The 27,366-nt window shown below is 42.8% G+C and overlaps 1 protein-coding gene across 1 annotated transcript; it reads right to left on the bottom strand.

Moving 5' to 3' along the window:
* Positions 1–17,108: 17,108 nt before the first annotated feature.
* LOC110532886 (cell wall integrity and stress response component 1) lies at positions 17,109–26,013 on the bottom strand. The gene is made up of 7 exons (XM_036987079.1): positions 25,501–26,013; positions 24,421–24,852; positions 21,854–21,877; positions 20,912–20,991; positions 19,923–20,013; positions 18,653–18,769; positions 17,109–17,524 (listed from the first exon to the last, which is right to left on the bottom strand). Exons 1-7 carry the CDS (start codon positions 25,532–25,534, stop codon positions 17,373–17,375), a joined length of 930 nt encoding a protein of 309 aa, XP_036842974.1. The 5' UTR covers positions 25,535–26,013; the 3' UTR covers positions 17,109–17,372.
* Positions 26,014–27,366: the final 1,353 nt, after the last annotated feature.

Consider the following 27,366-nt stretch of genomic DNA (forward strand, 5'->3'; position numbering starts at 1 on the left):
ATGTTACACACATGATGTGATGTTACATACTACTACAGTTCCATACATGATGTGATGTTACATACCACTACAGTTACATACATGATGTGATGTTACATACTACTACAGTTACATACATGATGTGATGTTACATACATGATGTGATGTTACATACTACTACAGTTACATACATGATGTGATGTTACATACTACTACAGTTACATACATGATGTGATGTTACATACTACTACAGTTACATACATGATGTGATGTTACATACTACTACAGTTACATACATGATGTGATGTTACATACATGATGTGATGTTACATTCTACCACAGTTACATACATGATGTTACATTCTACCTCAGTTACATAATGTGATGTTACATACTACCACAGTTACATACATGATGTTACATTCTACCACAGTTATATACATGATGTGATGTTACATTCTACTACAGTTACATACATGATGTTACATTCTACTACAGTTACATACATGAGGTGATGTTACATACATGATGTTACATTCTACCACAGTTACATACATGATGCTATGTTACATACATGATGTTACATTCTACCACAGTTACATACATTATGTTATATTCTACCACAGTTACATACATGATGTGATGTTACATACTACTACAGTTACATACATGATGTGATGTTACATACTACTACAGTTACATACATGATGTGATGTTACATACATGATGTGATGTTATATTCAACCACAGTTACATACATAATGTGATGTTACATACTACTACAGTTACATACATAATGTGATGTTACATACTACTACAGTTACATACATGATGTGATTTTACATACTACTATAGTTACATACATGATGTGATGTTACACACATGATGTGATGTTACATACTACCACAGTTACATACATGATGTGATGTTACACACATGATGTGATGTTACATACTACTACAGTTACATACATGATGTGATGTTACATACTACTACAGTTACATACATGATGTGATGTTACATACATGATGTGATGTTATATTCAACCACAGTTACATACATAATGTGATGTTACATACTACTACTGTTACATACATAATGTGATGTTACATACTACTACAGTTACATACATGATGTGATGTTACATACTACGACAGTTACATGCATGATGTGATGTTACATACTACTACAGTTACATACATGATGTGATGTTACATACTACTACAGTTACATACATGATGTGATGTTACATACATGATGTGATGTTACATACTACTACAGTTACATACATGATGTGATGTTACATACATGATGTGATGTTACATACTACTACAGTTACATACATGATGTGATGTTACATACTACTACAGTTACATACATGATGTGATGTTACATACATGATGTGATGTTACATACTACGACAGTTACATACATGATGTGATGTTACATACTACGACAGTTACATACGTGAATTGATGTTACATACTACCACAGTTACATACATGATGTTACATTCTACCACAGTTACATACGTGATGTGATGTTACATACTACCACAGTTACATACATTATGTTACATTCTACCACAGTTACATACATGATGTTATATTCTACCACAATTACATACATGATGTTCCATACTTGATGTGATGTTACAAACTACTACAGTTACATACATGATGTGATGTTACATACTACTACAGTTACATACATGATGTTACATACTACTACAGTTACATACATGATGTTACATACTACTACAGTTACATACATGATGTTACATACTACTACAGTTACATACATGATGTGATGTTACATACTACTACAGTTACATACATGATGTTACGTATACTACTAAATACTACTACAGCTACAGTTGAAGTCAGAAGATTACAAACACTTAGATTGGAGTCATTAAAACTCGTATTTCAACCACTCCACAAATTTCCTGTTAACAAACTATAGTTTTGGCAAGTCGGTTAGGACATCTACTTTGTGCATGACACAAGTACAGACAGATTATTTCACTTATAATTCACTGTATCACAATTCCAGTGGGTCAGAAGTTTACATACACTAAGTTGACTGTGCCTTTAAACAAATTGGAAAATTCCAGAAAATCTTGACATGGCTTTAGAAGCTTCTGATAGGCTAATTGACACTCGCATTAACATCTGCTAACCATGTGTATGTGACAAATACATTTGATTTGATTTGATTTTGACATCATGGGAAAATCAAAAGAAATCAACCAAGATCTCAGAAAACAAATTGCAGACCTCCACAAGTCTGGTTCATTCTTGAGAACAATTTCCAAATGCCTGAAGGTACCATGTGGTGTTTATACGTTCAAGTATAATCATGGCTTTAGAAGCTTCTGATGGGCTATTTGACATAATTTGAGTCAATTGGAGGTGTACCTGTGGATGTTTTTTTCAAGGCCTACCTTCAAACGCAATGCCTCTTTGCTTGACATCATGGGAAAATCAAAAAGAAATCAGCCGAGACCTCCACAAGTAAGGTTCATCCTTGGGAGCAATTTCCAAATGCCTGAAGGTTTATCTGTACAAATAATAGTACGCAAGTATAAACACCATGGGACCACGCAGCCATCATAACGCTCAGGAAGGAGACGCGTTCGTTCTGTCTCCTAGAGATGAACTTATTTTGGTGTGAAAAGTGCAAAATCAATCCCAGAACAACAGCAAAAGACCTTGTGGAGATGCTGGAGGAAGCAGGTACAAAAGTATCTACATCCACAGTAAAAACGATTCCTATATCGACATAACCTGAAAGGCCGCTCAGCAAGGAAGAAGCCACTGCTCCAAAACCGCCATTAAAAAGCCAGACTACGGTTTGCAACTGCACATGGGGAAAATTATCGTATTTTTTGGAGAAATGTCCTCTGGTCTGATGAAACAAAAATATAACTGTTTGGCCATAATGTCCATCGTTATGTTTGGAGGAAAAAGGGGGACGCTTGCAAGCCGAAGAACACCATCCCAACCGTGAAGCATGGGGGTGGCAGCATCATGTTGTGGGGGTGCTTTGTTGCAGGAGGGACAGGTTCACTTCACGGAAAATTATGTGGATACATTGAAGCAACATCTCAAGACATCAGTCAGAAAGTTAAAGCTTGGTCGCAAATGGGTCTTCAAAATGGAGAATGACCCCAAGCATACTTCCAAAGTTGTGTCAAAATGGCTTATGGACAACAAAGTCAAGGTATTGTAGTGGCCATCACAAAGCCCTGGCCTCAATCCCATAGAAAATTTGTGGGCAGAACTGAAAAAATACGTGCGAGCAAGGTGGCCTACAAACCTGACTAAGTTACACCAGCTCTGTCAGGGGGAATGGGCCAAAATTCACCCAACTTATTGTGGGAAATTTTTGGGAGGCGATCCGAAACGTTTGACCCAAGTTAAACAATGTAAAGGCACTGCTATCAACTACTAATTGAGTGTATGTAAACTTCTGACCCACTGGGAATGTGATGAAAGAAGTAAAAGCTGAAATAAATCACTCTCTCTACTATTATTCTGACATTTCACATTCTTAAAATAAAGTGGTGATCCTAACTGACATAAGACAGGGAATTTTTACTAGGATTTAATGTATTTGGCTAAGGTGTATGTTGTGTGTATGATGTTACATACTACCACAGTTACATACATGATGTGATGTTACATACTACCACAGTTACATACATGATGTGATGTTACACACTACTACAGTTACATACATGTTACATACTACTACAGTTACATACATGCTACATACTACTACAGTTACATACATGTTACATACATGTTACATACTACTACAGTTACATACATGATGTTACATTCTACTACAGTTACATACATGATGTTATGTTACATACTACTACAGTTACATACATGATGTTACATACTACTACAGTTACATACGTGATGTTACATACTACTACAGTTACATACATGTTACAGTACATACTACTACAGTTACATACATGTTACATACTACTACAGTTACATACATGTTACATACTACTACAGTTACATACATGTTACATACTACTACAGTTACAGACATGTTACATACTACTACAGTTACATACATGTTACATACATGTTACATACTACTACAGTTACATACATGTTACATACTACTACAGTTACATACATGTTACATACATGGTGTTACATACTACTACAGTTACATACATGTTACATACATGATGTGATGTTACATACTACTACAGTTACATACATAATGTTACATGCTACTAAAGTTGCATACATGTTACATACTACTGCATTTGCATACATGATGTTACATACTACTACAGTTACATACATGTTGTGATGTTACATACATGATGTGATGTTACATACTACTACAGTTACATACATGATGTGATGTTACATACTACTACAGTTACTTACATGATGTGATGTTACATGTAGGAAACCAAAGTTGTCAGTGAATTAAAAAGATTTGTATTGTTCATCTGGTGTCTCTCTGTTTAATGGCCAAGAAGGATATTTGCAGATTACTGCCCTGAGTTTACAAAACGTTAACGAGCACACATCTATGTGGCCGGGTGTGGAGCCAGAGACAGCAGTGGGGTCAATCTGTAGAACCCAGTTCCCTACATAGATCATTTTAAGCTTTCTGCCCATATAATACATATCAATGTCCCGGGAAAGTTGGTGGTTGTTTACAATGTCATTCCAGTCACATTGCGACAAACTGTCACATCGCATATTGAGCAACAACTGTCCCGGTTTAGGGACACCTATCCTGTAGAGGTTTTAATGTATTTCTGTAGCTGATGATCCATCATGTATGACATTCCTGGGAGTGTGTAAACATACATGTTTTATAACCATAGCATTTTTGTATGTTCTCTATAGTTATGCACAGTGATCAATTCAGCACATTTGGGCAAACTCCTGTCAGACTTGATACAAAATATTCTGTAGTGATGTAATTCTTCACTGGATCGGTCTGAAGCATTGCGCGCGCACTGCTGCCATCTTGTGGACAACATCTAAATGACATCTAGAATCCTACATCACTGTCTGGCCTTTCTCTTGCATTTCAAAGATGGTGCAAAATAAATTATAATTTTAAGCGGATGCTTCTTCTGTTTGTATTATCTTTCATCAGATCTAATGTGTTATATTATCCTACATTAATTTCCCATTTCCAAAAACTTCAAAGTGTTTCCTTTCAAATGGTACCAATAATATGCATATCCTTGCTTCAGGTCCTGAGCTACAGGCAGTTAGATTTGTTACATTTTAGGCTGAAATTGGAGGAAAAAAAAGGGGTCCGATCCTTATTAACCTGTCTCCTCCCCTTCGGTCTTGTCTTGATTAAGCTGGAGGAAGTTGTGAGCCATTCAAGTATTTTTTTTTATCACTAATACAGTCTAATAAGCTAAAATCCTCTGGTGACAGAAATCACATGTGACGTCCCACAAGGTTCAATTTTGGGTCCGGTACTGTTCCGTTTATATACAGTACCAGTCGAAAGTTTGGACACACCTACTCATTTAAGGGTTTTTCTTTATTTTTTACTATTATCTACATTTTAGAATACTAGTGAAGACATCAAAACTATGAAATAACACATTGTGTAGTAACCCAAAAAAAGTTTTAAGCAAATCAAAATCTATTTTATATTTGAGATTCTTCAAAGTAGCCTTGATGACAGCTTTGCACACTCTTGGCATTCTCTCAACCAGCTTCATGAGGTAGTCACCTGGAATGCATTTCAATTAACAGGTGTGCCTTGTTAAAAGTTAATTTGTGGAATTGCTTTCCTTCTTAATGCGTTTGAGCCAATCAGTTGTGTTGTGACAAGGTAGGGGTGGTATACAGAAGATAGCCCTATTTGGTAAAAGACTAAATCAATATTATGGCAAGAACAGCTCAAATAAGCAAAGAGAAACGACAATCCATTATAATTTTAAGACATGGTCAGTCAATCTGGAAAATTTCAAGAACTTGCTGCAAAGAAACCACTACTAAAGGACACCAATAAGAAGAAGAGACTTGATTGGGCCAAGAAACACGAGCAATGGACATTAGACCTGTGTAAATCTGTCCTTTGGTCTGATGAGTCCAATTTGAGATTTTTGGTTCCAACCACCGTGTCTTTGTGAGACGCAGAGAAGGTGAACGGATGATCTTCGCATGTGTGGTTCCCACCGTGAAGCATGGAGGAGGAGGAGGTGTGATGGTGCTTTGCTGGTGACACTGTCAGTGATTTATTTAGAAACCATTTCCTTGCAGTCCTCCCTCTCTCTAAACCATTTCCTTGCAGTCCTCCCTCTCTCTAAACCATTTCCTTGCAGTCCTCCCTCTCTCTAAACCATTTCCTTTCAGTCCTCCCTCTCTCTCTCTAAATCATTTCCTTGCAGTCCTCTCTCTCTCTAAACCCTTTCCTTGCAGTCCTCCCTCTCTCTCTAAACCCTTTCCTTGCAGTCCTCCCTCTCTCTCTAAACCCTTTCCTTGCAGTCCTCCCTCTCGCCACAAAGATTGACAAAGGGAGGATGGGACGCTAAAATAATTCCCACCAAACTGAGTAAAACCTCTTCTGAACATTTACCTCTCCACACATTACCCAAACACATACATTACCCAAACACATTACCCAAACACATACATTACCTCTCCACGCTTTACCCAAACACATACCTTACCTCTCCACACATTGCCCAAACACATACATTACCTCTCCACACATTGCCCAAACACATACATTACCTCTCCACACATTACCCAGACACATACATTACCTCTCCACACAAACATTACATCTCCACACCAAACACATACATTACCTCTCCACACATTACCCACACACATACATTACCTCTCCACACAAACATTGCCTCTCCACACCAAACACATACATTACCTCTCCACACATTACCCACACACATACATTACCTCTCCACACATTACCTAAACACACACATTACTTCTCCACACATTACCCAAACACACACATTACCTCTCCACGCATTACCAGACACACACATTACCTCTCCACACATTACCCAAACACACATTACCTCTCCACGCATTACCCAGACACACACATTACCTCTCCACACATTACCTCTCCACACAAACATTGCCCCTCCACACCAAACATTTCCTCTCCACACAAAACACATACATTACCTCTCCACACCAAACACATACATTACCTCTCCACACATTACCCACACACCATACATGACCGCTCCACACATTACCCAAACACGCATATTACCTCTCCACACATTACCCAAACACACACATTATCTCTCCACAAATTACCCAAACACACACATTACCTCTCCAAACTTTGCCCAAACATGTACATTACCTCTCCACACATTACTTCTCCACACATTACCCAAACACACACATTACCTCTCCACACATTACCCAGACACACACATTACCTCTCCCCACATTACCTCTCCACACAAACATTACATCTCCACACCAAACACATACATTACTTCTCCACACATTACCCAGACACATACATTACCTCTCCACGCAAACATTGCCTCTCCACACCAAACATTACCGTGGGGGGTCAATCTGTAGAACCCAGTTCCCTACATAGATCATTTTAAGCTTTCTGCCCATATAATACATATCTATGTCCCGGGAAAGTTGGTGGTTGTTTACAATGTCATTCCAGTCACATTGCGACAAACTGTCACATCGCATATTGAGCAACAACTGTCCCGGTTTAGGGACACCGATCCTGTAGAGGTTTTAATGTATTTCTGTAGCTGATGATCCATCATGTATGACATTCCTGGGAGTGTGTAAACATACATGTTTTATAACCATAGCATTTTTGTATGTTCTATAGTTATGCACAGTGATCAATTCAGCACATTTGGGCAAACTCCTGTCAGACTTGATACAAAATATTCTGTAGTGATGTAATTCTTCACTGGATCGGTCTGAAGCATTGCACGCGCACTGCTGCCATCTTGTGGACAACATCTAAATGACATCTAGAATCCTACATCACTGTCTGGCCTTTCTCTTGCATTTCAAAGATGGTGCAAAATAAATTATAATTTTAAGCGGATGCTTCTTCTGTTTGTATTATCTTTCATCAGATCTAATGTGTTATATTATCCTACATTAATTTCCCATTTCCAAAAACTTCAAAGTGTTTCCTTTCAAATGGTACCAATAATATGCATATCCTTGCTTCAGGTCCTGAGCTACAGGCAGTTAGATTTGTTACATTTTAGGCTGAAATTGGAGGAAAAAAAAGGGGTCCGATCCTTATTAACCTGTCTCCTCCCCTTCGGTCTTGTCTTGATTAAGCTGGAGGAAGTTGTGAGCCATTCAAGTATTTTTTTTTATCACTAATACAGTCTAATAAGCTAAAATCCTCTGGTGACAGAAATCACATGTGACGTCCCACAAGGTTCAATTTTGGGTCCGGTACTGTTCCGTTTATATACAGTACCAGTCGAAAGTTTGGACACACCTACTCATTTAAGGGTTTTTCTTTATTTTTTACTATTATCTACATTTTAGAATACTAGTGAAGACATCAAAACTATGAAATAACACATTGTGTAGTAACCCAAAAAAAGTTTTAAGCAAATCAAAATCTATTTTATATTTGAGATTCTTCAAAGTAGCCTTGATGACAGCTTTGCACACTCTTGGCATTCTCTCAACCAGCTTCATGAGGTAGTCACCTGGAATGCATTTCAATTAACAGGTGTGCCTTGTTAAAAGTTAATTTGTGGAATTGCTTTCCTTCTTAATGCGTTTGAGCCAATCAGTTGTGTTGTGACAAGGTAGGGGTGGTATACAGAAGATAGCCCTATTTGGTAAAAGACTAAATCAATATTATGGCAAGAACAGCTCAAATAAGCAAAGAGAAACGACAATCCATTATAATTTTAAGACATGGTCAGTCAATCTGGAAAATTTCAAGAACTTGCTGCAAAGAAACCACTACTAAAGGACACCAATAAGAAGAAGAGACTTGATTGGGCCAAGAAACACGAGCAATGGACATTAGACCTGTGTAAATCTGTCCTTTGGTCTGATGAGTCCAATTTGAGATTTTTGGTTCCAACCACCGTGTCTTTGTGAGACGCAGAGAAGGTGAACGGATGATCTTCGCATGTGTGGTTCCCACCGTGAAGCATGGAGGAGGAGGAGGTGTGATGGTGCTTTGCTGGTGACACTGTCAGTGATTTATTTAGAAACCATTTCCTTGCAGTCCTCCCTCTCTCTAAACCATTTCCTTGCAGTCCTCCCTCTCTCTAAACCATTTCCTTGCAGTCCTCCCTCTCTCTAAACCATTTCCTTTCAGTCCTCCCTCTCTCTCTCTAAATCATTTCCTTGCAGTCCTCTCTCTCTCTAAACCCTTTCCTTGCAGTCCTCCCTCTCTCTCTAAACCCTTTCCTTGCAGTCCTCCCTCTCTCTCTAAACCCTTTCCTTGCAGTCCTCCCTCTCGCCACAAAGATTGACAAAGGGAGGATGGGACGCTAAAATAATTCCCACCAAACTGAGTAAAACCTCTTCTGAACATTTACCTCTCCACACATTACCCAAACACATACATTACCCAAACACATTACCCAAACACATACATTACCTCTCCACGCTTTACCCAAACACATACCTTACCTCTCCACACATTGCCCAAACACATACATTACCTCTCCACACATTGCCCAAACACATACATTACCTCTCCACACATTACCCAGACACATACATTACCTCTCCACACAAACATTACATCTCCACACCAAACACATACATTACCTCTCCACACATTACCCACACACATACATTACCTCTCCACACAAACATTGCCTCTCCACACCAAACACATACATTACCTCTCCACACATTACCTACACACATACATTACCTCTCCACACATTACCTAAACACACACATTACTTCTCCACACATTACCCAAACACACACATTACCTCTCCACGCATTACCAGACACACACATTACCTCTCCACACATTACCCAAACACACATTACCTCTCCACGCATTACCCAGACACACACATTACCTCTCCACACATTACCTCTCCACACAAACATTGCCCCTCCACACCAAACATTTCCTCTCCACACAAAACACATACATTACCTCTCCACACCAAACACATACATTACCTCTCCACACATTACCCACACACCATACATGACCGCTCCACACATTACCCAAACACGCATATTACCTCTCCACACATTACCCAAACACACACATTATCTCTCCACAAATTACCCAAACACACACATTACCTCTCCAAACTTTGCCCAAACATGTACATTACCTCTCCACACATTACTTCTCCACACATTACCCAAACACACACATTACCTCTCCACACATTACCCAGACACACACATTACCTCTCCCCACATTACCTCTCCACACAAACATTACATCTCCACACCAAACACATACATTACTTCTCCACACATTACCCAGACACATACATTACCTCTCCACGCAAACATTGCCTCTCCACACCAAACATTACCGTGGGGGGTCAATCTGTAGAACCCAGTTCCCTACATAGATCATTTTAAGCTTTCTGCCCATATAATACATATCTATGTCCCGGGAAAGTTGGTGGTTGTTTACAATGTCATTCCAGTCACATTGCGACAAACTGTCACATCGCATATTGAGCAACAACTGTCCCGGTTTAGGGACACCGATCCTGTAGAGGTTTTAATGTATTTCTGTAGCTGATGATCCATCATGTATGACATTCCTGGGAGTGTGTAAACATACATGTTTTATAACCATAGCATTTTTGTATGTTCTCTATAGTTATGCACAGTGATCAATTCAGCACATTTGGGCAAACTCCTGTCAGACTTGATACAAAATATTCTGTAGTGATGTAATTCTTCACTGGATCGGTCTGAAGCATTGCACGCGCACTGCTGCCATCTTGTGGACAACATCTAAATGACATCTAGAATCCTACATCACTGTCTGGCCTTTCTCTTGCATTTCAAAGATGGTGCAAAATAAATTATAATTTTAAGCGGATGCTTCTTCTGTTTGTATTATCTTTCATCAGATCTAATGTGTTATATTATCCTACATTAATTTCCCATTTCCAAAAACTTCAAAGTGTTTCCTTTCAAATGGTACCAATAATATGCATATCCTTGCTTCAGGTCCTGAGCTACAGGCAGTTAGATTTGTTACATTTTAGGCTGAAATTGGAGGAAAAAAAAGGGGTCCGATCCTTATTAACCTGTCTCCTCCCCTTCGGTCTTGTCTTGATTAAGCTGGAGGAAGTTGTGAGCCATTCAAGTATTTTTTTTATCACTAATACAGTCTAATAAGCTAAAATCCTCTGGTGACAGAAATCACATGTGACGTCCCACAAGGTTCAATTTTGGGTCCGGTACTGTTCCGTTTATATACAGTACCAGTCGAAAGTTTGGACACACCTACTCATTTAAGGGTTTTTCTTTATTTTTTACTATTATCTACATTTTAGAATACTAGTGAAGACATCAAAACTATGAAATAACACATTGTGTAGTAACCCAAAAAAAGTTTTAAGCAAATCAAAATCTATTTTATATTTGAGATTCTTCAAAGTAGCCTTGATGACAGCTTTGCACACTCTTGGCATTCTCTCAACCAGCTTCATGAGGTAGTCACCTGGAATGCATTTCAATTAACAGGTGTGCCTTGTTAAAAGTTAATTTGTGGAATTGCTTTCCTTCTTAATGCGTTTGAGCCAATCAGTTGTGTTGTGACAAGGTAGGGGTGGTATACAGAAGATAGCCCTATTTGGTAAAAGACTAAATCAATATTATGGCAAGAACAGCTCAAATAAGCAAAGAGAAACGACAATCCATTATAATTTTAAGACATGGTCAGTCAATCTGGAAAATTTCAAGAACTTGCTGCAAAGAAACCACTACTAAAGGACACCAATAAGAAGAAGAGACTTGATTGGGCCAAGAAACACGAGCAATGGACATTAGACCAGTGTAAATCTGTCCTTTGGTCTGATGAGTCCAATTTGAGATTTTTGGTTCCAACCACCGTGTCTTTGTGAGACGCAGAGAAGGTGAACGGATGATCTTCGCATGTGTGGTTCCCACCGTGAAGCATGGAGGAGGAGGAGGTGTGATGGTGCTTTGCTGGTGACACTGTCAGTGATTTATTTAGAAACCATTTCCTTGCAGTCCTCCCTCTCTCTAAACCATTTCCTTGCAGTCCTCCCTCTCTCTAAACCATTTCCTTGCAGTCCTCCCTCTCTCTAAACCATTTCCTTTCAGTCCTCCCTCTCTCTCTCTAAATCATTTCCTTGCAGTCCTCTCTCTCTCTAAACCCTTTCCTTGCAGTCCTCCCTCTCTCTCTAAACCCTTTCCTTGCAGTCCTCCCTCTCTCTCTAAACCCTTTCCTTGCAGTCCTCCCTCTCGCCACAAAGATTGACAAAGGGAGGATGGGACGCTAAAATAATTCCCACCAAACTGAGTAAAACCTCTTCTGAACATTTACCTCTCCACACATTACCCAAACACATACATTACCCAAACACATTACCCAAACACATACATTACCTCTCCACGCTTTACCCAAACACATACCTTACCTCTCCACACATTGCCCAAACACATACATTACCTCTCCACACATTGCCCAAACACATACATTACCTCTCCACACATTACCCAGACACATACATTACCTCTCCACACAAACATTACATCTCCACACCAAACACATACATTACCTCTCCACACATTACCCACACACATACATTACCTCTCCACACAAACATTGCCTCTCCACACCAAACACATACATTACCTCTCCACACATTACCCACACACATACATTACCTCTCCACACATTACCTAAACACACACATTACTTCTCCACACATTACCCAAACACACACATTACCTCTCCACGCATTACCAGACACACACATTACCTCTCCACACATTACCCAAACACACATTACCTCTCTACGCATTACCCAGACACACACATTACCTCTCCACACATTACCTCTCCACACAAACATTGCCCCTCCACACCAAACATTTCCTCTCCACAAAAAACACATACATTACCTCTCCACACCAAACACATACATTACCTCTCCACACATTACCCACACACCATACATGACCGCTCCACACATTACCCAAACACGCATATTACCTCTCCACACATTACCCAAACACACACATTATCTCTCCACAAATTACCCAAACACACACATTACCTCTCCAAACTTTGCCCAAACATGTACATTACCTCTCCACAAATTACTTCTCCACACATTACCCAAACACACACATTACCTCTCCACACATTACCCAGACACACACATTACCTCTCCCCACATTACCTCTACACACAAACATTACATCTCCACACCAAACACATACATTACTTCTCCACACATTACCCAGACACATACATTACCTCTCCACGCAAACATTGCCTCTCCACACCAAACATTACCTCTCCACACCAAACACATACATTACCTCTCCACACATTACCCAAACACACACATTACCTCTCCAAACATGACCCAAACACGCATATTACCTCTCCGAACATTACCCAAGCACATACATTACCTCTCTGCACATTACCCAAACACATACATTACCTCTCCACACATTGCCCAAACACATACATTACCTCTCCACACATTGCTTCTCCACACATTACCCTGACACACCATACATTACCTCTCCACACATTACCCAAACACATACATTACATCTCCACACATTACCCAGACACATACATTACCTCTCCACACAAACATTACACCTCCACACCAAACACATACATTACCTCTCCACACATTACCCACACACATACATTACCTCTCCACGCAAACATTGCCTCTCCACACCAAACACATACATTACCTCTCCACACCAAACACATACATTACCTCTCCACACATTACCCACACATACATTACCTCTCCACACATTACCTAAACACACACATTACTTCTCCACACATTACCCAAACACACACATTACCTCTCCACGCATTACCAAACACACACATTACCTCTCCACACATTACCCAAACACACATTACCTCTCCACGCATTACCCAGACACACACATTACCTATCCACACATTACCTCTCCACACAAACATTGCCCCTCCACACCAAACATTTCCTCTCCACACAAAACACATACATTACCTCTCCACACCAAACACATACATTACCTCTCCACACATTACCCACACACCATACATGACCTCTCCACACATTACCCAAACACGCATATTACTTCTCCACACATTACCCAAACACACACATTACCTCTCCACAAATTACCCAAACATACACATTACCTCTCCAAACATTGCCCAAACACGTACATTACCTCTCCACACATTACTTCTCCACACATTACCCAAACACACACATTACCTCTCCACACATTACCCAGACACACACATTACCTCTCCACACATTACCTCTCCACACAAACATTACATCTCCACACCAAACACATACATTACTTCTCCACACATTACCCAGACACATACATTACCTCTCCACGCAAACATTGCCTCTCCACACCAAACATTACCTCTCCACACCAAACACATACATTACCTCTCCACACATTACCCAAACACACACATTACCTCTCCAAACATGACCCAAACACGCATATTACCTCTCCGAACATTACCCAAGCACATACATTACCTCTCCGCACATTACCCAAACATATACATTACCTCTCCACACATTGCCCAAACACATACATTACCTCTCCACACATTGCTTCTCCACACATTACCCTGACACACCATACATTACCTCTCCACACATTACCCAAACACACACATTACCTCTCCAAACATTACCCAAACATGCACATTACCTCTCCACACATTACACATACACATACATTACCTCTCCACACATTACCCAAACACACACATTACCTTTCCAAACATTGCCCAAACACATGCATTACCTCTCCACACATTACTTCTCCACACATTACCCAAACACACACATTACCTCTCCCCACATTACCCAAACACATACATTACCTATCCACACATTACCCAAACACATACATTACCTCTCCACACATTACCCAGACACACACATTTTCTCTCCACACATTACCTCTCCACACAAACATTACATCTCCACACCAAACACATACATTACCTCTCCACACATTACCCAGACACATACATTACCTCTCCACACAAACATTGCCTCTCCACACCAAACATTACCTCTCCACACCAAACACATACATTACCTCTCCACACATTACCCAAACACATACATTACCTCTCCAAACATTGCCCAAACACATACTTTACCTCTACACACATTACTTCTCCACACATTACCCTAACCGATGCATTACCTCTCCACACAACCATTACCTCTCCACACCAAACACATAAATTACCTCTCCACACATTACCCAAACACACACATTACCTCTCCGCACATCCCCAAGCACATACATTACCTCTCCGCACATTACCCACACACATTCATTACCTCTCCACACATTACCTCGCCACACATTGCCCAAACACATACATTACCTCTCCACACATGACCTATCCACTCATTACCTCTCCACACAAACATTACCTCTCCACACCAAACACATACAATACCTCTCCACACATTACCCAGACACACACATTACCTCTCCACACATTACCCAAACACACACATTACCCAAACACATTACCCAAACACAGATATTACCTCTCCACACATTGCCCAAACACGTACATTACCTCTCCACACATTACCCCAAGCACACACATTACCCAAACACATTACCCAAACACAGATATTACCTCTCCACACATTGCCCAAACACGTACATTACCTCTCCACACATTACCCCAAGCACACACATTACCTCTCCAAATAAAATATTATTGGTCACATACACATATTAAGTAGATGTTATTGCGGGTGTAATGAAACGCTTGTGTCTCCAGCTCCAACAGTGCAGTATTATCTAACAATACACACATATAAAGTATAAAGTCATGAATTTAAGGGAGGATGTAAATATTGGGACGAGCAGTGTCGAAGTGGCATTGACTGAAATACAGTAGAATAGAATACAGTATGTGTACATGTGGCTAGGGCCGTGCTCCATCTGCTGTTTCCCCGTAGTCCACGATCAGCTCCTTTTTGTTTTTGTTGACGTTGAGGGAGAGGTTATTTCCCTGGCACCCCACTCTGCCAGGTCCCTCACCTCCTCCCTGCAGGCCGTCTCGTCGTTGTTGGTAATCAGGCCTACTATGATTGTGTTGGAGGCGTGCATGGCCACGCAGTCATAAGTGAACGGGGAGTACAGGAGAGGGCTGAGGATCAGCACAGTGGAGGTGTTGTTTTCTACCTTCACCACCAGGGGGCAGCACGTCAGGGAGTCCAGGACCCAGTTGCGCAGGGCGGGGTTTCAGAATCAGGACCCTGAGCTTAACGATGAGCTTGGAGGTTACTATGGTGTTAAATGCTGAGCTGTAGTCAATGAACAGCATTCTTACATAGGTATTCCTCTTGTCCAGATGGGATAGGGCAGTGTACAGGCGATTGCATCGTCTGTGGATCTATTGAGACAGAGCGGTATGCAAGCTGGAGTGGGTCTAAGGGTGTCAGGTAAGGTGGAGGTGATACGATCCTTGACTAGTCTCTCGAAGCATTGAAGTGGGTCTAAGGGTGTCAGGTAAGGTGGAGGTGATATGATCCTTGACTAGTAGTCTCTCAAAGCATTGAAGTGGGTCTAAGGGTGTCAGGTAAGGTGGAGGTGATACGATCCTTGACTAGTCTCTCGAAGCATTGAAGTGGGTCTAAGGGTGTCAGGTAAGGTGGAGGTGATACGATCCTTGACTAGTCTCTCGAAGCATTGAAGTGGGTCTAAGGGTGTCAGGTAAGGTGGAGGTGATACGATCCTTGACTAGTCTCTCGAAGCACTTACACGATGACAGAAGTAAGTGCTACGGAGCGACAGTCATTTAAGTTCCACGCGTCAACCCAAACACACACACACATTATTACATCAAGACACCACGTCAACTCCTCTGTTAAGTACTTTTATTTTTTTTATTCTAAAACCACGTGGCATCGCTCTCTTGGTATTGTCACGCTCAAAAAACATTATTAAAATGAATTACAGTATCAGAAATAGGAAAGTAAAAACTGATTTGGAGCCGTTTACATTCTGACATTTTATAGATCAAATAAAGGTGCTATGTACATCTTGATCTCGGTGAAGACGTTATCTGGACATACAGGGTCGAAGGTCAGGGCCGGAGCCGAGTAACACCATGTCACTCAAGGGTCAAAGGTCAGGGCTGGAGCCGAGTAACACCTTGTCACTCAGGTCGAGGTCCAGGCTAAAGCCAACCCTTTTTATGGGCGGAGTGACATCACTGGCACAGAAGTTGTTGAAGCTGTCTCCATCACTATCACCATGAGCCTGCTTCTCTCCTTCTGTTAGAGACGAAGAGAGACAGACAAACAGAGAGAGAGAGAGAGAGAGAGAGAGAGAAACAGAAAGAGACAGAGAGAGAGAGAGAGAGAGAGAGAGAGAGACAGAGAGAAACAGAAAGAGAGAGAGAGAGAGACAGAGAGAAACAGAAAGAGAGAGAGAGACAGAGAGAGAGAAACAGAAAGAGACAGAGAGAGAAAGAGAAAGATGGAGATATCAGTTTTGCTCACAGTATGTTTTCACGTATCACTGACACCAGGGGACTACAGACTTAGTCTCTCCTTACTGTTCTCCCCAGTCTATTCCTGACACCAGGGGACTACAGACTTAGTCTCTCCTTACTGTTCTCCCCAGTCTATTCCTGACACCAGGGGACTACAGACTTAGTCTCTCCTTACTGTTCTCCCCAGTCTATTCCTGACACCAGGGGACTACAGACTTAGTCTCTCCTTACTGTTCTCCCCAGTCTATTCCTGACACCAGGGGACTACAGACTTAGTCTCTCCTTACTGTTCTCCCCAGTCTATTCCTGACACCAGGGGACTACAGACTTAGTCTCTCCTTACTGTTCTCCCCAGTCTATTCCTGACACCAGGGGACTACAGACTTAGTTTCTCCTTACTGTTCTCCCCAGTCTATTCCTGACACCAGGGGACTACAGACTTAGTCTCTCCTTACTGTTCTCCCCAGTCTATTCCTGACACCAGGGGACTACAGACTTAGTCTCTCCTTACTGTTCTCCCCAGTCTATTCCTGACACCAGGGGACTACAGACTTAGTCTCTCCTTACTGTTCTCCCCAGTCTATTCCTGACACCAGGGGACTACAGACTTAGTCTCTCCTTACTGTTCTCCCCAGTCTATTCCTGACACCAGGGGACTACAGACTTAGTCTCTCCTTACTGTTCTCCCCAGTCTATTCCTGACACCAGGGGACTACAGACTTAGTATCTCCTTACTGTTCTCCCCAGTCTATTCCTGACACCAGGGGACTACAGACTTAGTCTCTCCTTACTGTTCTCCCCAGTCTATTCCTGACACCAGGGGACTACAGACTTAGTCTCTCCTTACTGTTCTCCCCAGTCTATTCCTGACACCAGGGGACTACAGACTTAGTAAGAGTTTCCTTACCGTTCTCCCCTGTAGAGCCAGTCTCTCCAGCCCCCATAGCTGAGCCGTTAGCTACAGGGCTCATAGCATGGGGATCCTCATCACCACCCTCTCTCTCAGACTCCCAGATCTCCTGATCTAAACATATGGATATTACAGAGCATTCAGAAAGTATTCAGACCCCTTGACCCCCCCACCTCATCAATCTAACACACAATACCCCTTAATGACATCACAATACCCCATAATGACATCACAATACCCCATAATGACATCACAATACCCCATAATGACATCACAATACCCCATGACGACATCGCAATACCCTATAATGACATCACAATACCCCATAACGACGTCACAATACCCTACAATAACATCACAATACCCTATAATGACAAAACAAAAACAGGTTTAGACATTTTAGCAATTATTTTTTTTAAATACGGAAATATAACATTTGCATAAGTATTCAGACCCTTTACTCAGTACTTTGTTGAAGCACCTTTGGCAGTGATTACAGCCTTGAGTCTTCTTGGGTACGACGCTACAAACACACCTTTATTTAGGGATTTTCTCCCATTCTTCTCTGCAGATCCTCTCAAGCTCTGTGAGGTTGGATGGGGAGAGTTTTTGCTCTGACATGCACTGCCAACTGTGGAACCTTATATAGACAGGTGTGTGTCTTTCCAAATCATGTCCAATCAACTGAATTTACCACAGGTGGACTCCAAGTTGTAGTAACGTCTCAAGGATGATCAATGGAAACAGGATGCACCTGAGCTCCATTTTGAGTCTCCTAGCAAAGAGTCTACACTTTTCTCTACATTTGTGTACATTTCTAAAAACCTGTCTGTTCTTTGTCATTATAGGGTATTGTGTTTCGATTGATGAGGGGAAAAAAGTTACTGGTTACCAAATAGTAATGCCACCATGGTTACCAAATAGTAATGCCACCATGGTTACCAAATAGTAATGTCACTATGGGTACCAAATAGTAATGTCACTATGGGTACCAAATAGTAATGTCACCATGGTTACCAAATAGTAACGCCACCATGGTTACCAAATAGTAACGCCACCATGGTTACCAAATAGTAATGCCACCATGGTTACCAAATAGTAATGCCACCATGGTTACCAAATAGTAATGCCACCATGGTTACCAAATAGTAATGCCACCATGGTTACCAAATAGTAATGTCACTATGGGTACCAAATAGTAATGTCACCATGGTTACCAAATAGTAACGCCACCATGGTTACCAAATAGTAATGTCACCATGGTTACCATTGTTGGGTTCGAAGGTTCCGGGTTGTTCCATGCAGGTGAGGGGGGTGTCGTGGTCATAACCTGGATACTGCAGATCAAACGAGTACCTCTGTGGAGAAACAATAATATCAGCATAGCGTAATTATCAGACACGTACCTCTGTGGAGAAAAGATCACATCCACATCTTAACGGCGACCAAAACACCAGTAATATTGAATGGTTATCAGACAACATAACCATTGTACATTAATTATCAGACAGATCTGAAGACTTGTATGGAATGTGATTCGATGACTGTGACCCACCTAGAACCTTTCAGAATTCATATTTCCTCATACCACTCCAGGTAAACAATATCGTTTTTCCCCCTTTCTTTTACCAAAGCCTTGGAGGAACAGACTGCAAAACATAGCCTTCACAACAAGTAAAGCCCTGAGTCTTCCTTCACTATGTAATACAGTAACAGGGTTGTGTTTTAAAGTCCTGACTCTTCCTTCACTATGTAATACAGTAACAGGGTTGTGTTTTAAAGCCCTGAGTCTTCCTTCACTATGTAATACAGTAACAGGGTTGTGTTTTAAAGCCCTGACTCTTCCTTCACTATGTAATACAGTAACAGGGTTGTGTTTTAAAGCCCTGACTCTTCCTTCACTATGTAATACAGTAACAGGGTTGTGTTTTAAAGCCCTGACTCTTCCTTCACTATGTAATACAGTAACAGGGTTGTGTTTTAAAGCCCTGAGTCTTCCTTCACTATGTAATACAGTAACAGGGTTGTGTTTTAAAGTCCTGACTCTTCCTTCACTATGTAATACAGTAACAGGGTTGTGTTTTAAAGCCCTGACTCTTCCTTCACTATGTAATACAGTAACAGGGTTGTGTTTTAAAGCCCTGACTCTTCCTTCACTATGTAATACAGTAACAGGGTTGTGTTTTAAAGCCCTGACTCTTCCTTCACTATGTAATACAGTAACAGGGTTGTGTTTTAAAGCCCTGGATGTCTCACCCTGGACTTCTTCCTCAGGATATAGAGAATCACCACCAGACACACAACAGCCAACAATATGAGAAACAGGATTACATAGCCTACAGGAGAGAGAGAGAGGGTGAGGGTAGAGGGTGAGAGAGAGAGAGAGAGGGGGGGGGTAGAGAGAGAGGGGGGTAGAGAGAGAGGGGGGGGGTAGAGGGCGAGAGAGAGGGCGAGAGAGAGAGTAGAGAGAGAGGGGGGGTAGAGGGAGAGGGGGTAGATAGAGAGGAGGGGGGTAGAGAGAGAGGGGGGGGTAGAGAGAGAGGGGGGTAGAGAGAGGGGGGTAGAGAGAGGGGGGGTAGAGAGAGGGGGGGTAGAGAGGGGGGTAGAGAGAAAATGGTGGATGGAGAGAGAGGGGGGTAGAGAGAGGGTGGATGGAGAGAGAGGGGGGTAGAGAGGGTGGATGGAGAGAGAGGGGGGGTAGAGAGGGTGGATGGAGAGAGGGGGGTAGAGAGAAAATGGTGGATGGAGAGAGAGGGGGTAGAGAGAGGGTGGATGGAGAGAGAGGGGGGTAGAGAGGGTGGATGGAGAGAGGGGGGGTAGAGAGGGTGGATGGAGAGAGGGGGGTTAGAGAGAGAGGGGGGTTAGAGAAGGAGGGGGGTAGAGAGAGAGGGGGTAGAGAGAAAGGGGGTAGAGAGAGGGGGTTAGAGAGAAAATGGTGGATGGAGAGAGAGGGGGGGTAGAGAGAGGGTGGATGGAGAGAGAGGGGGGTAGAGAGGGTGGATGGAGAGAGAGGGGGGGTAGAGAGGATGGATGGAGAGAGAGGGGGGTAGAGAGGGTGGATGGAGAGAGGGGGGGGTAGAGAGAGAGGGGGGTTAGAGAGGGAGAATGTTGTGAATAGGGCTGCAGTTCATTCATAAACATTTGTCAAACAAAAAAGTTTTTAAAAAATGACTCAAAATTCCTATTGGTCATATATACCTGCAATGTCACTTCCCCTTGTAGCTGAAACACAAAACAAACACAGAAACAATGTCATCAATATATTATTTATATACAGTGTTATACACACAGACCAGAGAGACAACTGAAAGGTATCATGTAAAAAGCACAGACTGGTGTGTGTGTGTGTGTGTGTGTGTGTGTGTGTGTGTGTGTGTGTGTGTGTGTGTGTGTGTGTGTGTGTGTGTGTGTGTGTGTGTGTGGTTAGAGAGACAGGAAGACAGTTAACTAGCTTCAGGCCTGCAGCTACCGAACAATGCTTTGTTCTACTCACACCGACGAGTAGAACACAGTGCAGGAAGGGGAGGACCATCCTCCTCAGTCAATGTAATACAAATTAAAATTGTGAAAACATTGTTTTAAAAAAGTTACCTTTTTTTTTATAGATAAAACTATACTAAATATATTTACGTCACCAAATACTTATATAAAACACTGTGTTGCAATGAAGGTCTACAGTAGCCTCAACAGCACTCTGTAGGGTAGCACCATGGTGTAGCCAGGGGACAGTTAGCTTCCATCCTCCTCTGGGTACATTGACTTCAATACAAAACGTAGGAGGCTCATGGTTCTCACCCCCTTCCATAGACTTACACAGTAATTATGACAACTTCCGGAGGACGTCCTCCAACCTATCAGAGCTCTTGCAGCATGAACTGACATGTTGTCCATCCAATCAAAGGATCAGAGAATGAATCTAGTACTGAAAGCAGAAGCTACAGCTAGCTAGTACTGCAGTGCATAAAATGTGGTGAGTAGTTGACTCATAGAGAGAGAAAGAGAGATAGCTATATTTGGCTTTATTTATTTTTAAACTTTCGCTGTGAAAGTGAACGCAGCTGGCTAGTTCAGTTACTGAAAACACCCGGCTCAAACAAAAGAGAGAAAGTCATTTATTTTCTTCCAGTTTTACTTATCTAGCAAGTGCAGCTAGCTAGTTTAGCCTACTCAAACACCCGGCTCAAACAGAGGGATGCCATGTTAGCTAGCTGGCTATAACAGAGGGATGCTATATTAGCTAGCTGGCTATAACAGAGGGATGCTATGTTAGCGAGCTGGCTATAACAGAGGGATGCTATGTTAGCTAGCTGGCTATAACAGAGGGATGCTATGTTAGCTAGCTGGCTATAACAGAGGGATGCTATATTAGCTAGCTGGCTATAACAGAGGGATGCTATGTTAGCTAGCTGGCTATGACAGAGGGATGCTATGTTAGCTAGCTGGCTATAACAGAGGGATGCTTTGTTAGCTAGCTGGCTATAACAGAGGGATGCTATGTTAGCTAGCTGAATATAACATAGGGATGCTATGTTAGCTAGCTGGCTATAACAGAGGGATGCTATATTAGCTAGCTGGCTATAACAGAGGGATGCTATGTTAGCTAGCTGTCTATGACAGAGGGATGTTATATTAGCTAGCTGGCTATGACAGAGGGATGCTATGTTAGCTAGCTGGCTATGACAGAGGGATGTTATATTAGCTAGCTGGCTATGACAGAGGGATGTTATGTTAGCTAGCTGGCTATGACAGAGGGATGCTATGTTAGCTAGCTGGCTATGACAGAGGGATGTTATATTAGCTAGCTGGCTATGACTATCCAACACAACACTGGAACTCTTCCAAGTCAAGGTAAGTGTTTTGATTTTACAAATGTATTGCCACTGGGGCCCACTGGTGTAACTGCTAAACCGCTTGCTGACTGTACTGAATGATTGTAGCGGGTTTACTAACGCGTTAGTTCTAGTAGCTATGTTGACCATGACGTGACAACGATGTTAAGACTTTTTTTTATTTACAATGACGGCCTACCGGGGAACAGTTCAGGGGCAGAAGGACAGATTTTTACCTTGTCAGCTCGGGGGATTCAATCTTTCGGTTACTAGTCCAATGCTCTAACCACTAGGATACCTGCTCTCACCACTAGGCTCTAACCACTAGGCTAGCTGTTCTAACCACTAGGCTCTAACCACTAGACTCTAACCACTAGGCTACCTGCTCTAACCACTAGGCTACCTGTCTCTAACCACTAGGCTACCTGCTCTAACCTCTAGGCTAGCTGCTCTAACCACTAGGCTAGCTGCTCTAACCACTAGGCTACCTGCTCTAACCACTAGGCTACCTGCTCCAACCACTAGGCTACCTGCTCTAACCACTAGGCTCTAACCACTAGGCTACCTGCTCTAACCACTAGGCTCTAACCACTAGGATACCTACTCTAACCACTAGGCTCTAACCACTAGGCTACCTGCTCTAACCACACTAGGCTACCTGCTCTAACCACTAGGCTACCTGCTCTAACCACTAGGCTACCTGCTCTAACCACTAGGCTCTAACCACTAGGCTACCTGCTCTAACCACTAGGCTACCTGCACTAACCACAGGGACTAAAGACAGACAGGGAGAGAGAGCAGGGACTAAAGACAGACAGAGAGAGAGAGAGCAGGGACTAAAGACAGACAGAGAGAGAGAGCAGGGACTGAAGACAGACAGAGAGAGAGAGAGCAGGGACTAAAGACAGACACACACACACATAAGTTGTCCGTTACCTGGTAATGATGTTGTGGTTTCCGTGGTCGCAGTGGTCTCCCTGCCCTGTGATTGGCTGAGGGCTGTCAACCCTGACGATGTAGTCTGGGCGGTCTGGTTGGCTGTAGAGGGGGTCAGGCTGGCTGTAGAGGGGGACAGGTGGGCTGTAGAGGGGGACAGGTGGGCTGTAGAGGGGGTCAGGTTGGCTGTAGAGGGGGTCAGGCTGGCTGTAGAGGGGGTCAGGCTGGCTGTAGAGGGGGTCAGGCTGGCTGTAGAGGGGCTCAGGTTGGCTGTAGAGGGGGTCAGGTTGGCTGTAGAGGAGGTCAGGCTGGCTGTAGAGGGGCTCAGGCTGGCTGTAGAGGGGGTATCAGTAGGGGTGGAGGTGGAGTTGTTGGATATGCTGCCTTCAACAGAAACTTCCTCTGCTCTGGACCCCATCAGCACCAGGAGGCCTGGAGGACAGGAGAAATAGAGAAAACAGCTCATTCAGACTCATCCGACACATGCTGACTAAACATATCACAGTGATATGGAGGGAATGGATGGAAAGAGAGAGATAACAGAGAGGGAGAGATAACACAGAGAACAGAGAGAGAGAGAACAGATAGAGATAATTGAGAGAGAGAAGAGAGAGAGATAACAGAGAGGGAGAGATAACACAGAGAACAGAGAGAGATAACAGACAGAGATAATTGAGAGAGAACAGAGAGGGAGAGAACAGAGAGAGATAACAGAGAGGGAGAGAGAGAACAGAGAGGGAGAGATAACAGAGAGAACAGAGAGAGATAACAGAGAGGGAGAGAGATAACAGAGAGAGATAACACAGAGGGAGAGATAACACAGAGAACAGAGAGAGATAACAGAGAGAGAGAGAAATAACACAGAGAACAGAGAGATAATTGAGAGAGAGAACAGAGAGATAACAGAGAGAGAGAGAGAACAGAGAGATAATTGAGAGAGAACAGAGAGAAAGAGAGAGAGAGAACAGAGAGATAATTGAGAGAGAGAACAGAGAGCGATAACAGAGAGAGAGAGAGAACAAAGAGATAATTGAGAGAGGAAATAAGTGTTGTAGAACAATAAACAATTGATAAACTCACCCAGGACATAGATCTGAATGCAGATCGATGGCATATTGATGATTTATCACCTTATGGGTTTGGACAGTACCAAGTCTGTCACACGTGTAGAGACGAAAGTAAAGTCTTTTTCTCCTCAGCGTCTCTCTCTGACAGGAATTGAGTCACAGACCACAAACCACTAGCTGGGCTGTCTCTTAGTAGACTATAGTCACTTCTCCTCGGCTCCTCTGTATCCTCATATTAGATGAAACCAACATACTGTAGGTATTCAACTCTGACCCTACGAACTCTGCAGTTTTCACTTCTACCTGATTACTAATATAACCCAGGTCTAAATCAGGCCCTGAGTAGAGGGGAATCACTAAATCAGTCTCTGATTAGAGGGGAATCACCCAACCGGTTTCCCAGGTCTAAATCAGTCCCCGATTAGAGGGGAATTACCCACCCGGTGTCCAAGATCTAAATCAGTCCCCGATTAGAGGAGAATCACCCACCTGGTGTCCCAGGTCTAAATCAGGCCCTGAATAGAGGGGAATCACTCACCTGGTGTCCCAGATCTAATTCAGTCCCTGATTAGAGGGGAATCACCCACCGGGTGTCCCAGGTCTAAATCAGGCCATGAATAGAGGGGAATCAACCACCTGGTGTCCCAGGTCTAAATCAGTCCCTGATTAGAGGGGAATCACCCACCTGGTGTCCCAGGTCTAAATCAGTCCCTGATTAGAGGGGAATCACCCACCGGGTGTCCCAGGTCTAAATCAGGCCCTGAATAGAGGGGAATCACCCACCTGGTGTCCCAGATCTAATTCAGTCCCTGATTAGAGGGGAATCACCCACCGGGTGTCCCAGGTCTAAATCAGGCCCTGAATAGAGGGGAATCAACCACCTGGTGTCCCAGGTCTAAATCAGTCCCTGATTAGAGGGGAATCAACCACCTGGTGTCCCAGGTCTAAATCAGTCCCTGATTAGAGGGGAATCACCCACCTGGTGTCCCAGGTCTAAATCAGTCCCTGATTAGAGGGGAATCACTCACCTGGTGTCCCAGATCTAATTCAGTCCCTGATTAGAGGGGAATCACCCACCCGGTGTCCCAGGTCTAATTCAGTCCCCGATTAGAGGGGAATCACCCACCTGGTGTCCCAGGTCTAAATCAGTCCCTGATTAGAGGGGAATCACTCACCTGGTGTCCCAGGTCTAAATCAGTCCCTGATTAGAGGGGAATCACTCACCTGGTGTCCCAGGTCTAAATCAGGCCGTGATTAGAGGGGAATCAACCACCGGATGTCCCAGGTCTAATTCAGTCCCTGGTTAGAGGGGAATCACCCACCGGGTGTCCCAGATCTATTTCAGTCCCTGATTAGAGGGGAATCACCCACCCGGTGTCCCAGGTCTAATTCAGTCCCTGATTAGAGGGGAATCACCCACCCGGTGTCCCAGGTCTAAATCAGGCCCTGAGTAGAGGGGAATCACCCACCTGATTAGAGGAGAATCACCCACCTGATTAGAGTTGAGTTTGAGAGCTGTGGTGGATGGGTGCTGGCAAAGTTCTGTTTTCACTTGCACAGTTGGTTGATGAAGGGGAGACAGACGAGGGAGAGGAAGCTGCTTAAGACTATTGAAACACAACCCTGGCCCTCCCCTCTGACAGGAGGCTCACTCTCTCTCTGGCCCTCCCCTCTGACAGGATGCTCACTCTCTCTCTCTGGCCCTTCCCTCTGACAGGATGCCCACTCTCTCTCCGGCCCTCCCCTCTGACAGGATGCTCACTCTCTCTCCGGCCCTCCCCTCTGACAGGATGCTCACTCTCTCTCTCTGGCCCTCCCCTCTGACAGGATGCTCACTCTCTCTCTCTGGCCCTCCCCTCTGACAGGATGCTCACTCTCT

This window comes from Oncorhynchus mykiss, chromosome 9 (assembly GCF_013265735.2).
Source record: "Oncorhynchus mykiss isolate Arlee chromosome 9, USDA_OmykA_1.1, whole genome shotgun sequence".
In the NCBI taxonomy this organism is placed as follows: domain Eukaryota; kingdom Metazoa; phylum Chordata; class Actinopteri; order Salmoniformes; family Salmonidae; genus Oncorhynchus; species Oncorhynchus mykiss.

Coding starts and splice junctions, on each gene's coding strand:
- LOC110532886 (XM_036987079.1), bottom strand. CDS start 25,534: ATGCCATCGATCTGCATTCAGATCTATGTCCTGG. Junction 20,014..20,911: donor TCCTGAGGAAGAAGTCCAGG/GTGAGACATCCA, acceptor GTTTCTCCACAG/AGGTACTCGTTTGATCTGCA. Junction 18,770..19,922: donor AACCTTCGAACCCAACAATG/GTAACCATGGTG, acceptor CCATATGTTTAG/ATCAGGAGATCTGGGAGTCT.